At 39.2% G+C, this 18209-nt stretch overlaps 1 protein-coding gene across 1 annotated transcript in view; it reads right to left on the bottom strand.

Moving 5' to 3' along the window:
* The window catches only part of WAPL (WAPL cohesin release factor), a gene marked incomplete at its 3' end in the record, with an annotated part of 58824 nt that overhangs the window by 20022 nt on the left and 20593 nt on the right, over positions 1-18209 (bottom strand). Inside the window, exons 4-7 of the mRNA XM_079535710.1 lie at positions 14346-14464; positions 4258-4353; positions 1434-1586; positions 1047-1183 (exon numbers count right to left, since the gene is read on the bottom strand). Coding sequence (XP_079391836.1) covers positions 1047-1183; positions 1434-1586; positions 4258-4353; positions 14346-14464 — 505 coding nt within the window. The remainder of the gene's footprint in view (positions 1-1046; positions 1184-1433; positions 1587-4257; positions 4354-14345; positions 14465-18209) is intronic.

Below are 18209 nucleotides of genomic sequence, written 5' to 3'. Positions count from 1 at the left end.
AGCTGAAAGAAAAACATTTATGGTATTTATATAAGTTGCACTCCTTGACAAAAACGTGGGAAGTCAGAAGTCATTTGAAAGCCTCAGGATGCTCGCAATACAAGCAGGTGCACTTGATGTGAAAGACAGTCCTGAACTACCACAGAGGTACTCATGTGTTTTCTCTATGATGTACATAGAAACAGGAAAGCAGATTACTTGAGCTTATGCTAAATCAACAGCATCCATTACTGTTTTCAGGGCACAAGAAGAATAAATTCTTTCTGTAATAGCTCTCCTGCAAGCGTAAAAGATCTTTCTCATCGCAGACAGGTCTCCAAGCATCCTTATCACTTGTGTCTGTGGAATCACGCTGTTCCTTTCTCTAGCATTTCAGTCGTAGTAAACAGGAAATTTTAGAAATATGAAGATGAGATAAACTATTATGTGGCTACAGAACATCATTCCAATTAATTTTATGTTCAGCCTATAGAAACCAGTATTGTTGTGAATAAACTTCGTCAAAGCATGACTGTAACTTCCTTGATACTAACTTAGCAATAAAACGTGAATTGAACATTAAAAGCAGCATCAGTGCTCAAAGACAGCTTAGGAAAGCTCTCAGTAAGCACTGTGGCCACAACACTTCCAGTGGAAGTTTAGCAGTATCACCTCATCAAATTAGCTTTATATTCTAGACACCACAATATAACTGTCATACGGATTTCATTTTAGAATTAACTTTTTGCTTTAAAAAAAAAATAAGAGAAACCCAATAGACATCGCATTTAAAATCACAGTGAAGAAAGATTTCTTTAATTTACAGTAAGGCAAACAAGTTTTGAAGACTTTACTTTGCAATTTCTTTCTTCATCTTCTTCCTTTGTACTGCTGCTGATTACTCATAACTTATCTTCAAGACTATTTTCAAGTGTTATTCTTTACAAAAGCAGCACTGAGTAACTACCAAACAAAATTTAAAGTTTCGCCACTTCTCTAAAGGGTATTTATTTAATTCAACTGCTCTTTTAAATACCAGTTTGATGTTTGACATTAAGGTATCTTACCTAAGGCAACGTGTGTTTAGGGGCTGATTGCTCTTCAATCCACTTAGCAAGTACTCAATATCATCTGTGAATTCTTGGTTTTCACCAAATTCCACTACATCATTGAAGTGCTTTACATGCTGAACAACAGTGTATAACTGGAAGAGACAAATATTTTGACCTAGGTAAGTTCTTAAGCTCTTGGAATTCATTATAACTTAGCAAGTACAGTTTAAAATCTATTCAGTTTTGAGTGCAAGGAAACATTAAGTAGTCAACAAAGGCCATTCAACCATATAAGAAAATATTACCTTTAAGAGGAAAGCCAAATTTCTTTTTGATACTGTTCCTTCAGTACTCAGAATTAGCAATAATTCTTTACTTTAAAAACGTGTCAAGAATACTTACTTCTTTGTCTTCTTTCCTACATTTCAATGCAGTTACTATCTCTTGATAGGGCTGAGTAGGTATTGTCACAGTTTTAATCACTTTGGGAGGTGGTGCAGGAGCCTTAAAAACTCCATCATCTTTATGAATTGCCTCCTTTGAAGATAGCCTTACCTATTAATAAGAAAGTGCTAAAATGGGCAGATGTTTTGAGCATGTAAACATACACTGCATACATCAGGAAACAGTACAGGTGTGCAATTGTCAAACTCACATTTTGGGACAATTTAGTCCTTCCCTTACGCTACCAAGATGTACCTAAACTGTGTGATAATGTACCTACTCTTAAAAAAAAAAAAATAAATCAATCAATAAAAACAGAAATTACATGCATTTTTAAGTATTAAAAACATCTTTAAGTAGTCAGGAACGCTCCAGTGAATTCTGAAACTGAAAAAAAAAAAAAAAAAAATCCCTTACCAACCAAAGAACTTACAACCAAAGTTCTTTAAGCTTTAGGGTAAGTAAAACAATCAAGAGTTTAAAAACAAGTATTTATTGATACTTATACGTATTTAACCCCCTTTCACTGGAGCTTCCAGGACTGACAGTACAACTGGTAGCTATACTGAACCATCAGTAAGCACACTGGTCTGGATACAGTCACAGCACCGAGTAATCACTGCTTCAGCACAGCTGGAGCTGAAAAACTTTGTCTCTACTGCTTTCATTCCCATCTACTGGAGGCCTCCGCACTGCTGTGCTCAGGGAGTACCTCACCAACCTAACACACTACAGAATGCCTCCAGGTAGGAGACTACCAGTATCATTTTTGTAGTGCTATAAAAACATGCTGTTAAAGAAGCACAAAAGCCTAAAACTGACAGGGTATGCTCCAATAAGGTATTCTCCACTCACTGGCCCTATGCATACTTCTGTCACTAATATTTTCCAGGAACAACATACTACAGCAAGAACTACAGCAAAACCTATTTGGAATAAGCAAATAGGTAGTAAAGAACTTGATGCAGACAGAAAATATGCATTAGCTGTTACATGCTGCAGGGGATATTAGAAAGAAAAGCTTTCTTCTTGTGTACCAACAGTCAAAATTAAAACACAAGACAAAACACACCGTTTCTTACACACTGCCTCTACCAGTGTGCAGCACTTCAGTGCTTGCTCACTTAGGTTCTGAAGGCAAAAGGATAATAAGCCATCCTGGAAAGCATTCAATGGACTGTGATCTTAATCAGCTTTGGAGAACAGGAGATCTGCTGAAGCAGAACAGTTTCATCCAAGTCTTGGTTAACAACCTCCCCTTCAAAAGGGATTCCAAGGGAGTTTAGAAGCCATAAGAAAGAATACTTGACATAAGCAGTTTGCATGTTATCTTCTTGTAAATTTAAAACAAATTTGTCTGTACCTGCAGGATCACCTGCTCAGGAATTACTGCTGAACATTTGGAATAAGGCTTATTTCTTACTACTCTTACCCCTTGATCATACACACAAATCAAGGTTAAAAAACATGACTGAAGTAATTTCAGATACTCTTTATAACATCAGAAGCACCTACAGCTTCTGCTAGCAAGTTGCTTTAACCAGACCTCTGCCATGCTACTGAATTAATACATGGATGGTTCCAAAGTGGAAGCCTGACAGAAGACAAAATGGCCTGTTTGAATATGGATGATCCCAACATTCTCCTAACCTGAAGAGGCTATGCTCCAAGACTACCTGAGAAGACTCAGAGAAAACCTGCCTTGCAGCTAGCTGAGTCTTTCACGCAAAACAGTACGGATAGAAAGATTAAGCAAGCAATAAAAGCTTCAGTTCAAACCCACACACTTGAAATCGAGAAAAGGGTTTAAGAACTTCTAATCATCTGTTTAAAGGAAAAGCTCAGGGTGAAAAATCTGCTCTCCTCAAAGCTAGTGCAATTAGTTATTTCAATCCAGTCATCTGTGCTTTTCAGGCAGCATGGTTAACAGCAAAGGAAGGCCATTTTGAATAAGGTGAGGACAAACAAAAGAAATGTAAATCAAAGAGCTGTCATCAGCACAGAAGACACGAACAAGGGTAGAATAAAAAAACCACAAAAACTGAAGACATATCAGTGCTAGAATAACCTCACTTCGATTTTCTGTTCTCAGATATGAAATAAGTTCACACCAAATGAAATAAAGTTTATTGACAAAGTACAATGCCATCCAGCATGATCCGTAACACCTTTTACACACATACAAGCACAAGATGCTGGATTCTCACAGTCTAAATACATTTCAAAACATATTTAGAACTTACCTATTACCTTAAAGCCCTAATCAAATGCTAGCTTTTGAACAAATATCTTTAAGAATTGTTTTCACCTCTTATTAACTTACTGCATACATCCTTCTATAACATTAGTCCTACTAGACATAAAGAAAACTGTTTCACCTTTCCTGTGGACTCACATCACCAATTGACAATAGTTTGTTCTTAGAAAGAAGAAATAATGGAAATATCTTTATGAGGTTTTCCTTTTTGACCGACAAATTGCTGATTTTTATGGATATTAGCAGCTTAATTCTCAAGGTTCACAGAAGATAAAATGGAGTCCACTGTTAGAAAGCTTAACTTCTGCACACCGGGGAACACAACTATCCACAAACTGAAATGATATGGAAGATCTCATTCTAGATTATTTCCACTGACAACCTCCTTCCTGCCAAATCGGTGGCTCGTCTCACAAAGCAGACTTCATTCTGAATGACTGTGACATAACCAAACATCAGTACCTGCTGTCGGTTTCAAAAGATAGCACTGAAACTTAGAAGATACACTAATAGCAGTCTACTTACTGGGACACTGGGAGTTTTCAAAACCGGTGGTGCTGGCAGGACCTCTGATTCCGGCTGGTTCCAGTGTCTAGCATTATATACAGCTTTTGTGGGAGACTACAAGACAAAAATCAAGTTGTTGGGTTTTGTTTCTTTTTAAAATGCAAATTCACCAGTAGTTATTTTATATTTCAAAAATGGCTGTACCAAGAAAAGAGGCAACAAAGCTGGAAGTAAAATGAGCTTCACTCTTTCCCTTCTGACTTCCTGGCAGCACAAGTTTTCATTTAAATTCTCTATATTGTACATATCAGAAAACCTCAAAGGCTTTGAAGTATCTTACGGGTCTAAAGATATGTAGATCCACGTAAATGGCAAAAGACACTACACCCAAGTATATCAAGAATTCTTCCTTTTTCTTTTTTTTTTTTTTTAATCCATTCTTTTAAGATTTATTAAAACACAAAAGATCTGCAACATTCCTATAGACAAAAACAGCTACAGGCAAAAAACTGTTAGCCAACAGCACCACAGCAGAAGACATGAACAGTTTGGGATCAAAATATGAATTTATGCAGATTCTGATGCTTGGAGAAATAGAAAATACTGCAATGAAACGTCTTAATCCACATTAATACACTAAGCTTATTTTTCTTGCCCAGAGATGTGCCAAGGCAAATCAAAGCTGAATCAGAACATAATTTCCTTGATTCTGGAGGGAAACACAATCCAGTTCTCTGAAGGAAGCTAAGAGAACTGTATTCTAGCGTAAGAGTTTACCATTCTAATTGCATGAAAACATTTCAGACTAATATGTCATTTCAATCTTCACTATTTCTCAGCATGCCATATATTGTATACGTTCTTAAATAGCTTAACACCTCACCCTGCACCTATACACTTGAAGTGTTGAAAAATATTTTAAAACTGTGGGTATAAAAAAATCTTTTCTGTGAAAATACAGTGCATCAGCTATTTAAAATAAATGATTGCTCAAATATAGCCCAAAGAGGAACTGTGTGTAGCGAACCTAGCAGAACCATCTGCATGGATTTCACAATCCTATGAAATACGGTAAGGCTTTGGAAAGCAAACTTGACAGCACCGTAGAAACTCCTGAGTTACAAAGTCTGTTGCACTACATCCTTCTGTTCTTTACAAGAAGTGCAAAGTGTGCTTTGATACAGTTGTAAGCAACTTACCTTAGTTGAATTTTTATTTATTTTTAATTTTTTAAAGCCATGCTCCTCTATCAAACTGCTGCAAGTTTACAATGGTTTCATCCCTTTTTCTGAAGCAGCTCTTCTAAACAAGCCCTACAGCAGTCACACACAGCCACAAAGAACACACATAGAAATAACAGAAGGTTTTCCCACAATTTCCTAACTTAAGGACTAACTTAAAAAGAGATGAGATTGGAATTACACTGCTCCTTTGAATTGTGTTCTTAAGGCAAATAAGCTCCATAATATTAATCAGCTGTAAGTGCTTCTGCTGTTGAACAGAGTTTCCTTCTCTCCCATGCAGAGCCCTAACAGTGATTTGCACAGAAGCAGATATCTGAAAGAATGCAAATATCCCAGTGAAGGTGCAAAGAGTATTCTATAGTGGGACACCTCACGTGGCACTGAGGGGTGAGCTGGAACGCAGAACCACACCTAACACTAGGGATTTCTTTTAATATTGCTATTTATTTGTACAGAAGGAGTGCAAGGGGTGTCAGCACTACACAACCATCTCCAACAACATAAACCGTGGGTCAGGCTCTAACCTCTCCTCTCTGCAAGCTTCAAAGCAAGAGCTGGCACACCATATGTACTGATGCAGCACTGCCTGCCGTTCACAGATGTAAGAATAGCAGAAAGTAAGAGCCAGGAACATGAGTCATGCTGAAAATACTAGCAAAACAAGACAGACAGCAGCTATGTGCAGGCAGAACACTTTCCAAGGTAGAAGTCAAAGGGAATAAAAAAGAACAACAACAACAACAACAAAAAAAACCCACCCACATTTTTAATAGATATCCTGAAAAATGCATTATCTATATTTGAAGGGCATTCATTAAGACTGTGTAGCAGATACCTGTCAAAACTACAAATAAATTTTAAAAACCTCAAAATAAATTGAAATATTTTACTATTTTTTACTAAGGATTTATAATCTTTAAGAGCACTTCTCTGCGTGTCTTTGAGAAGGAAAAAAATGTAACAAATACATTATGCAACAAAGCTATTCATAACTGACTGTTTCTTCTGAAAGGGAAAGAAATGAACACGTGTTTGGAGCAAAGAAATAGAGATTACACTTTGAAACAAGAAGATGGGATATCAGTTCAGCACAGGTTCATAAAACAGAGAAGTTTCTCTGAACTTCTGATAGGACAGAAGTTTCAAAGAGCAGTTAAAAATCAGAAGCAGATCAGAACCAAAGTTGTATTATTCAGTGTTCAAAATGCATCCCCTCAATCACAGCAGCAGATGAGTGCCAACAGATCACCTCTGGGTGCTGGAACACTTCATCACGAGCTGCTAGACCACTCAGAGCAACAAGCAAAACTAGGTTTAACACTACCTACAGAAATACTTATGCGGCTGGAATCTGGATCTTGAGCTTTTATTATATCCTTCCAGGGAGGGAAGCATGCTCTTCTGTTTGCAGGCATAGAACAGCTGCTGGTTTTCACTACGTGAATGGGAAATTAAAGTTATTTTTAATAGCTCTGTAGACACATCTTAGTAAAATCCAGTGTCATGACAGAACCCCATCATTTTCAATCATTCTTTCAAAGCTGACATTTATCTTTGCATTTCTTCATATAAGGACTATTTTGAGTCAGGCAGTAAAAACATCTTCAACATCTAGACAGTGCTCTTTTACATAACCCCAAATCTCCGATGCCACGAGTATTGCTATATCCAATTGTTTTACTCTGTTAAACAGAAAGGAGTTCCAATAACACTCATAGAAACTACACTGCAGTGCAAAAGATCTCCTTTAATATTTTCTCAGAGAATGTCTCTACACAAAAACAGATATTTGCTAACTGATTTGGTGTTATGTGCTAATCATATTTGGAAAGGTGATCCAAACATTGCACTTGAAGGAAGCAAACCCACTTGAAATGAATGCCACTCATTGGAAAGTTTCTACAGACTCACTGGCTATGCAGTCAGGCATTAGAACTGCTGACTGCAGTTCACTACAGAAATGGACTAAACGATCCTGTATAAATATGCCTTAGGAATACAACGTCAAAGAACAAGTACTTGGACTGAACATGCAGTTTGTGGTTCTGAAGAGGATGAAAGAAATGGAGGTGGAAGGGTGGGGGGAAAAATATCCCAAGGAGCAAGTCCAAGAGGCAGACAACAGTCTACTTCAGGCAATCTGTGTTTTCTCCCCTTTCTCTATCTTTCTCTATCTTGTTCTCCTCAGAGACAGGCAGAGCATAAAAAAACACTATGCATGCACATGGCTTAGCAACTACAAGCTGGCCGTAGTCAGCCAAGGCTGAAGTCTTCCAGCAGCGGAGACCAAAGTCACTGAAGCTTTCTTTGCTCCAGACTTCTGAAGAACTGCAAAAGGAAAGTCTTCCTCAAGCTCCAAAGGAGGCCTATAAAGCACTGCAAGATAGACGACATCCAAATAGAACATGAAAATTTAACCTGAAGAAATAGGTTAGGATAGGATAGTTTGGTCAACCTGAGATTAATTCTTTAACAGAAATAATGGTGCTCTCTACGCTACCTACACAAAGCGTAAGCAAAGCTGGTCAGCTCTGAAGCAGAAGCCACATGGCTGTTGTTACTCACGTGACCTGAAACGTACACTAATTCTAATTAAAAGGGAGAGGGTACAACAGTTCAGACACATTGTCACAATACCTGGAAACCTATCACTTCAAATCAAGACAGCAGAAAAACAGCCAGACAGAATTCCTATCCACATTATTGCTATACATACACACCCAGGCCCTCAACACCAACTGTTTCACTCTCTGTACTTGCTCATGTTGCACTGCATCTCATGTCACCTAATGTAAGCACAGTCACCAGAGCTGAGTGAACAGGCTGTGCTCATACAGCACATGGGAGCTGTGAAAACAGTCTTGCATCAACTCACGTAAGTTAAGCTTCCACTGGCAAATGAAAGTGCTGTATTTTGCTCTCTTCCAGTGTTTTGGCTTTTCAGAATTCTCTACAGTATCCTACAGTTATCCTGTGCTGCCTAATCACTGGAACACTGAGTTAATTACAGGGAACTACACAACTGATGGATGGGGGTGGGGAATACTGTAAAAAGGTAAGAGAATCTCATTTCAAAACACCTTAATGGATCTTTGTTTCTTGATTAAGAAGAGTTAATAACAGCAGGAACTGGAAGGATAAAACAAGGCCTTCCACTGTGACACTGAACATTTTCCACTCAACTTTCTATTCCTGAGCATGTAAAAAATTTCCACACTTAGCATTTGTTTCTTCCTCTTCCGTGTACGAGGACTTAGCCTGTTATCTGCACACTGCACTTTGCATCCCTGCCTCCCTCAGAACCAAAGCTACATCTCAGCCAGTAACACCTTTCCCAGCACCACATGGGAGAAGGGACGTGCTTAGGACAGCGTCACCGCTGCGGTGGCAAACAGCATGCAGAGGGCAGCATCTCAGTCAGCATCTGCTAGGGCACACCCATCTCTGCCATCGCTTAAGATGAAGGAGTGGGAAGGAAACAATTTTGAGCAGAGTCAAATGACTATCTGCAAGGTGACAGACCAACTCCCACATCTGCTTTTGCTGATAGCTCTAAGGTGCTATGCCCCAGCTCAATACAGCTGAATTACAGGGCTGCTTCACTCTTCAAATTAGGTGACTAATCTAACCTGAGAGTCTTGATTAGAATCCTGTTTACCAGCTACAAAAAAAAAAGTAAAATAACCATATCAGCATGAGACTGGTTTTAACAAACCATTGTTTAATAAGCAGATTTTAAATCTATTTTTCTAAATCCATTCTTCATTCAGCAATATAAGAGTTGCTCAAAGCACACAAACCGTTTCTCGTTGATTAGCACTCAGAACAGCTCACCAGTCATTCATCATTGCCACTAACAGTTATTGGACAAAAATCACAGGAACCAAACGTGCTTTGAGCTCAGCACTGGGCAGAGCACAGGCCAGAAGCAGCAGCCAGCAGATGGAAGGAATGCACAGCAGAAGCAGCAGCTCGCTGTCACAGACTGTCAGGGCTGACTGCTGCTGTGTATCCAACTGCTGATGGAGCAGCCAGCCACATCACGCCGTGCTGACAGCAGCCGGGTGTTTTACAGATTATGTGGACTGTCAGCTCAACTCCTCAGAGTCAGAACTGCAGATGTCAGCTAATCATCCGCCCTATTAAAAAAAGGTATTTTGATTTCCCGATTTATGATGCAAAAAAACCCCAAACAGTTCAATACATTTAGTGCGAGCTGTTTGAAATCACCAAAATGAAAGTCTTGTTATAACTGCTCGTCCTTTGAGCACCGTGCCCTTCTCCCCGTGGTTATGCAAACTGAATGTAAGCAGTTCTCTCTAAAAGAGCCACATGGTTAGGCTTAGGGAAAGGGTGTGGCGGAGAGAGCATAACTTTGAAAGACTATTTACTTTTCTATGGAAAAAAAATTAACCAAAACTAACCAAGATTATGCACTTATCTTCGCACATATTAAAACCAAATCCAGAAAACACTTTTAAAATTTCCAGTTTGATTAGGGGAAATGCAGATTCACTTGCTAGGAAGCAAACATAAATATTCCTTGGAGGGTATCTTCAATAAATATCCACAGCAGAGTGCAACACGAGCCGAGTGGAAAACTACAGCTGAGCGCAGAGCCCGGCCCATCCCCTGCCGCACGTCACCACCACGCTCACAGGGGACTGAGCTGCCAAGCAGAGCCATGCACGGATTCTTACTTCTTCAATTTCAAAACACTTCATCTCGGGCTGCAAGTAAACCCAGACACAGCATTTCTTTCTAGCTGGTATTCACAGCTTCCAGTCAGTACGCAGTACCAGTGGAAAAGGCTCAGATCAGCCCATAAAATCTGTTAGGTGGTGCCCCTTAGCTTGCATTACCACAAATCCCTACTAGAAACAACAGGACCACACATCACCTTTATTTTCGAGGATTGACACTTTCTCAGGATGCCTAAAATTTTTAACAAGAAAACGGCAACTCCATAAAAACAACCTACTTGCAGGCAAAAAAACCCCTCACAGGACAGGCAAGATGCAGTGAACCAACAAGCTACGTGCTATTTGCGGATCACACTGAAGTTATGCAAGAGGAAAAAATTGAGTGCTGAATCAGCGGAAGTCTGATAGTCAATCTACCTGGAAATTCATGCTCTTCCTACAGCAGTGACCTACACAACCTTCCAACCAATCTACCCAAAATACACTCTGAAAGCTCACACATTTCTGCACCCAGTTGAACACAAAACCTAGATGTTGCTCGTAAAAACTACATAAGGCTGGAAAACCAATGGCTGGAGGATTATGACTGAAGCAAATCATTATCTTGGCCTCACAGTTCAGAAGCAGTCTTTGGGCTAAGCCATGTCTGCATTCAGCAATGATTTCATTCATGTATTCAACACTACTGTCATGTCTAACTCTATTAATGTCACTTGATCAAAGCAATGCGCATAATCCTCCTAACACCGGCTGCGTTTAGTGAGCATTTCTCAGTTGCAATGTTGACTTAACCAGGTTAAAGACAACTTAATTCCTCTTCTTTGCTTTCCTTTAACTGAGCAGATACAATTGTTCAGTCTCCTGGTGAAGCAAACCAGGATTTGTGTTAAATGTTTCCTTTCCATGAGTTATTTTTAAATACAGTTCAGTTCCCCATTTAGTTCAGTTTCTTGCCTTATGAAACTGAAAGAGCAAGGAGATAGGAGAGAGCAGGTGTGGTAAAAGGAGAGCAAAGTCAGCTTCACCAACTACTTGTCAGTGCTTTTTTTTTTTTCCCCTTTTCATTCTAAACCACTCACTGCATTAGTCTTTTTCCTCTTCCCCATTTTGTCTGAAATGCACAACAAGATGAACTCCTCCTGGCTAATGCATTCTGTGCTGGTGGAAGAACTTCCACCAAGGCCACACAGTTACACACAAAGGCAGTACTCTGCAAGAGGAATCCCATAGTCCAGTATTCCCAGTGAGCAGTATAAAGGAAACACTGTGACAGTGTCAATACAGAGGTTTTTCCATGCCTTTTTCTACACAGTCCCAATGCATGCATTTGTTATTCGTGTTTTATTCCTTGTTGAAAAAAAGCACAATGCTGTAACACCCAGGGAAAAAAATTGTTCAGTCCCTATTTTCAAGTCTTCAATGTTGAGTAGATCTGAACCACAGCAGCAAAAAACCGTGTGTATACTTGATTATTAGCTTCATCCACAGAAGAGGAAGGGCAGGACCTATAGGTGAGCATATTACAGCCATGCTGAGTTCCCAGAAGATTCTACTTGGGGAATGAGTTATTAAACAAGCTGAACTAAAACTGTAAACAGCAAAGAAACTTTTTGCAGAGATTACTCATGTAAGGTTCCCACCCATAATTTGCAAGTCAAGTAATGCCAGTATTTATGTACTCTAAGTACATAATTACATTGCTACAGAACATAATATTCCCCGTCAGTCAGGCTCGGGATAAAGAGAATTAAACCACTTAAAGGCAGAAGTCAGGTTAGGACTTCACGTACCTAACGTAATGTACAAACTACCTCAACTCCAATGCTCATAACTGTATGTATGAATGGTCAATCATTTTAGTGAGGTTCCTTACATTAAAGGCAGTTTTTAGAAACACTGTTCTTTGCTCTTGATGTCAGAAGCAAGTTATTAATGTCTGTTAGCTTTTCTTGCCTGTATACTCAAACTTTCAAAAACTGGACCTTAACATTGGAATGGAATGGCTGAATTTCAAAAAACAAGAAAGTTAACAACAACCCTGCTGGTCACAAACTGGAAAAACTCTTCAGCTCTCTGGATCTACTGAAGCTGAACAATACCACCTGCTGCTTCCCAAGTAATAGAGGTGTTGTTTGGTTTTCAACTTAGTCTGCCACAGAGGGCAGTACCTCTAACATCCCTGCCTAGCAGGAAAGAATTAAGAGTTAATCTGCTAGTTCCTGCAAGGAAAAAAGAAAGCAAGAAAGAAAGAAAGAAAGAAATGATGTGAGGATGCAATAACTTTATTTTACTGTATTTGTAATCAGGATGAGGCTGTTAAGGTTAGGCTAGTACTTTTAGCTCATTTTTTTTCATTCCCAGAATGAAAATTCTATTAAAAAGGAATTGAGATTAAGAGTTTATATCTGTAATTTAGGACGATAATTATAGTGTCTCTAATTACCATCAGAAGCTTCACAAGCTTTTTTATTATTATTATTAACTCCACGTAACAGCCATATGATTAGAGAACATTAAACTTTAAAATCCAAATTGCAATTACAGCAGTTTCTGCTTCTATGCCTATTATATCACTGCAGGTCAAAAAGGTTGCTTAACTCTCACATCTCCCACTTGAATTAAGTTCATTCTCATCTGAGAACTTCCTAGTTGAATCTACTTATCCCCATAGAGTACAACATGGCTGGATTTTTTTTCCACCCTACATGACTCCAATGTGTGCATTCAATAGTTCTCCTACAAACCCTCAAGTATTTCAAGTATAAAAACTGAAAAACAGATGTTATCAAAATACATGAAGCATATTAATATTAAAACTAACAAAAAATCCATATTTACCAGAACACCCACAGAAGTTTTACGCTGCTAAAAAAATACAGCAAAACAGGTTTGGTTACATTTGCATTTTTCTGTACTGCTGTTTCACAGTCTGCTGTAACACGTCCACTGAGAGAAAGCTGATTTTTGTAAGAATTACTGTTACATCAGCAGAAGCTGAGGAACTCTAGAATTCAAGAAATACTGTTTCGGTTCTGGAAAAAAACCCACCAACCCTTCCTGACTTATCAGAACTAACACTGAAGCTCCTTTACAGTACAAGTAATACTGATACTTGTAGTGATACAAGTAATTAATCAGCTTCATGAGAAATTTTAGGATGTTATCAAACCACTGTTGTTCTTTTCTAACTGATTCCAAGGGAAAATAATTTCTTTAAAATGTCTTTGAATTGTTGGACTACTCAACACATTCCTCAGCATACAGAAGCATTCATATTTTAACATACGATTGCCAGGATTTGCAAACCTTAAGGAAATCAAAGGGAAATCTGAAATGCAAGAGCACTTCCATCTCCAGTCTCCTCTCTCCCATGGTATCAGTTCTGGATTGCACTGACAGTGAGATGACTACTCCCTGTTCCAGGCATGGGAACACATTATGCAAAAAAGCATACTAAAAGGCACTAAAATGGGTGTCCTGGACAATCAGGTCATAATTACACAGATCCCACCACTGTAGTTTTTCACCCAACAGCTACATAAATTTTTTGCTATATGCACAGTTCTAAACCTTCAAAATGACCTACAGAAACAGGCAGCACAACAAAACTAAGCGAACTAAGCGAAACACATAAGTTCTGTTCACAACAAGAAACTGTGAACAACTGACACCAAATGCTACATAGCTGGGGTATATGGGGACACAGAATCTTTTTTTTTTTCTTCTTTCTTTCTTTTAATTCACATTTCCATCTTTGAATAGCACTCATACTTAGAAAGATTACACCAATGGCAAATTCCAAGCTTTTGGGTTCAACCCTATAATGTGATAGATATTTCTTGAGAGAATTAAAAAAATGTGCACATGATCAAATGGTGCTTTACCTTATCCATCTCCTAGGGGGAACCCATAAAGCTGTGAGTTAGCAGTGCACAACCCCCAACTTCACACTTGCATCTGAGAAGTGAAATCCTCACTTACTTACCCAAGGATGTTCTCACTTAAAGGTTTTACTTTTCTAAGCTTAAAATGCAGTATTAAAAGACAACATCACCTCAAGCACAGGTATAAACTGTACAATAGCCCTGTTTAATATACAGGAAGAAACACTAACAGTGAAGAGTTAATGAAAATAAGGACTGTTGGTAAGATTACTCACCCGCTTTGGCCCACTAAAAATCTTCCTGGTGTTTTCCTTGGATTTATCACCTTGTTTATTTGTGGATTTTTTATTGCCTTCAGGCACACCAGATGCATCCTCTGAAAACTCCAGAAGATCTGTGAAAGGAAATTACAGAAAGGTCTTTACTGAAAGCTGATGAACTGCTACTGTTGAACCACTGACTTGCATTTCTTGCATCTAACATTTCAACACGCATAGCTTCTGAAGTAACAAACCAATCCAACAATCTTTATCATGAAATCAATTTTCAAGCCAGACGCAGCTCTGCATGGAGCTCAGGTTCACCGACTGGAATGCTGCAGCACTCCGATGATGCATTACAAGACACAGCACCATAGCACCTCCTGCCCATCCCGTGTCCCTTGGGTTATGACTTCCCCATACAGGCACACGCTCCTCCAAACGCTGGGTCACCCACCATACATGGCAATTTGTGGCTTACAGCCACAGCTCAGCAGCGGGTGAATTAAATCAGAGCTGAGGACCTTCAAAAGTGCACGACTATGAGATTTGGAAGATTTCCTACTGCAAGTGCAGGAAAGACAAATTGATCCTACTTGGCTTCTCACAAGAGCTGCCTGTTTGTATTTGCTTCTGCTGCAAACAGCATTACAAACCAGCAGCCACAAATTCGGGAAGGAGGAGGCTTAGAGTGACACTGGAAGCTCTGCCAACATGCCCTGTACCTGTGGCCTCAGTATTTGTACCACCTAGTTCTGGACTGCAAACCTGTAATTCACTATCTAATTAAATCCTTGCCCTACTTTCTTCTTTAAACTTGTGCTGTATTTGAAGCATTATCCCTTGGTGACCAACTAATGTTCTTTGACTTGGCACAAACCAGAAGCTATCATAAAATTTCAAAAGAGCAATAAAGAGAGCCAATGAGCAGCACTTTTTCATCTGATGAACAGTTTAGAAAACTGATCTATTCTGAAGCAGCTGCTGGTGTTTGAGCTCTGCACTGCAAAACCACAAGCAGGCTGGATCAGTTACTCTAATCCTCAGCACACTGAGTGAACCAGACCAGCCAAAGTCCTTCGGAGAAGAAGTAACTGAAAGCAAAACTGAGCAAATGAGTTTCAAACTGCAGTTACACAAAATTTAGCTAGTGCTGGAGATAGAAATATTCTGCAAATAAGCCCCCAAAGCAGTCAACTTCAACACCTACAGCAGGGAAGGCAGAGGCCCACTCAGCCCAGCCCAGCTGTTTTCCATTCAGTCATCAGCAGCAGCTTGACAACGCAGCACAACCTGAGCCTTTCTACAAGGTGAATGAATAAATTTAGTCTAAAACAGAAATAATTATGGACCAGTTCTAACTACCCTTAACTTAAATAATACGAAACTACTCTCAAGTCTACTCAGAAGTCAGCTGAGTCTTTTACTGGAACTTACCAGTTAAAGGAGTCAAATCCAACTGCTCAGACACACATCCTTAGGGCCCCGACCGCAATTCCCAAAGAAGGTCCAACAAGCCACCAGGAACAGAGCCTTCTATTCCAGATTAAAAGCTAAGAAGTAACTCACTTGGCCACAACAGCAAACAGGAAAGTTATTAGAAATGCAGGATGCATTTACATCCACTTCATCAACCTCAGTTCGCAATGAGACCTGGAGCTGCTATTGTGATCAATAATGATTAGTAGCACTCTATAGCAATTAAGCCACAATTTTAAATCATTTAAGCTTTTGTTGAAATTCTGCTCCTGTGTGACACTAATTCAATCAAATTAAATGCATTTAAATTCAATTTCTCAAGAAGTTTTAACTCCTCCTACTTATTATAGTCACACTGCATTTTTTGATACTGTTAACACACCAAATGCTTCTATAGTTAATATCATAAAATGATCTGGATTGCTTTTATTGGAGCAATGTTCTTCGTGGCCTTCTAGGTATCCTAAAAGCACTGCATTCACATATTACCAGATTTTCAAAACTAAACAAAAGAGCAGGGAGAAAGGGTCTTTTATGGAAGACAAACTGAGGCAGTTATTCCAGCATACCACTGTCCCAAACAAGCAGGTGTGCTATACAAAGCTGCAGCTTTAAATTGGTATTTTTGGTTAAGACATTCTTGTCTTTGCCATTACTTCAGATTTCCCTTGGATACAATTGCCAACTGATTCATAGAGTCAAGCAATTGAATCACTTGAACAGTAAGAGCTTCTCTTTACTGGAGTCATCCTGCATTCTGGCTACCGGATAGACACAGGCACTGCTCCTGAGCTAGTGAGTTCCAATTCACATTTTTAGCCCCTGGCATTCCAAATGCCTGCAGCTGGGAGGCCTTCACATCACAGGGCTGTTCCTGTGGCTAGGATGAGATAACTGAGACCACGACCACAAAAATAAAAGTTAGAAAAGGCAACCTGAACTAGAACTCAAAACTTCACTAATAATCTCCAGCTCAAAGTTATGAGGTGCCTCCACTACAACAGAAGTGGCTGTGAAAATGATTAAAGAATTTAAAAGCCAGACATCTCAAGCTTTTTACCACTTCAGCATGTGAACTTAGCGGACAACTGAACAATAGAAAAGACAGTTCAGTGAGACAGTCTAAGGCTAACAAACTTTACTGACCTGTTCTGCATTTTTTCTTGCACTAACGATGCTGTCCATTTGGTCTTTGGAGCTTCCTTTAATTTGATTTGCATGTTTGTGTTACTAAACTTACCTTCCCCCAGCTGAAAACTTTCAGTAAACAAACCTACATCCACCTGTGCCAAGGCAATCTCTTCAAAACATGTCAGAAATAACCTGCAACAGCTCAGAACATACCAGTCTCCTTTGTGACTGCAGTGCTGAATGCAAACTGGAGATACACTGAGGCTCCAGAGCACAGCAGCAGAATGGAATGTTTGAGGGATCAGCATCTCAGCTGCCTTAACTGTATGAGAGATTTTTTTTCCCTTGGAACAAATGGCTAAACAAAGACTTGTCAGAGAGAAGAACTCAGGGCATTTCATAAGTGACCCTGTAAGTGAAACCCACTTTCCAAAGAGTTTGGAATGCAAGTGTCTCACCATAACTAGAGACAACTCTGATTTTTGTTTGAAAACACATTTCCAGTATAGTGTCATTATCAAGTTCCTCCTAATGTTCATAAAAATCATTAGCAGTAATACTTACCTTTGCTTCAAAGGTCCTACAGACAATTCTGTTCTTAGAGAACCATGTAATTTTAACAGAGAAAAGAATATCTTTCCTACAAACTCTTATTTCTCACTTATTTCAGTAGAAACTATTTGTATAGAGAAACAGCAGTTTCTTCAGCATTTCTAAGGCTAGACCTCAATACTCTCCTCAAGACAAAGTCTTACCCTTCAATGAAGGGATAAAAACTCTGCAGCTTCATGCTCCAAAGTGAAGGACCATGAGATTCCTAGAGCAGGATTCAGAAATACTTAATAAAACATGCACAAATTTTTTTTATACCAGACTACTGAATATGAAAAAAATAAAAGAAGACTTGCACCAAAGTTATTCCTCCCCTACTTCAGCAACATATCCTCCCGCAGCCTTGCTCAGTCACCACATGGAACACACAGACAACCAAACAACAATCTCATTTTTCCAAAGGCACCCAAACACCAGAACTTCCTCAGCAAATTCTGCCTAAACACTTTCATTCATGTGTCTGTGCATCTGTGTACACAGAAATATACGACATGTACGACCTGCATTAAAGAGATACCAGCATTGTTGCTGAAAACTGGCATGAAAAGTGGAAGTTCTTCAACACGCAGAGGAACGCACAAAGGCAGCATGCTGACATGTCCTTCAACAGCCCCACAGCCTTCCTCTCCTGAGTGAAGTTTGAACTGTTACAAATAC

This window comes from Tetrao urogallus (assembly GCF_951394365.1).
Source record: "Tetrao urogallus genome assembly, chromosome: 5".
NCBI lineage: Eukaryota > Metazoa > Chordata > Aves > Galliformes > Phasianidae > Tetrao > Tetrao urogallus.
Note: the sequence above shows the minus strand (reverse complement) of the source record. Positions and strands in the feature narration are given on the sequence as shown.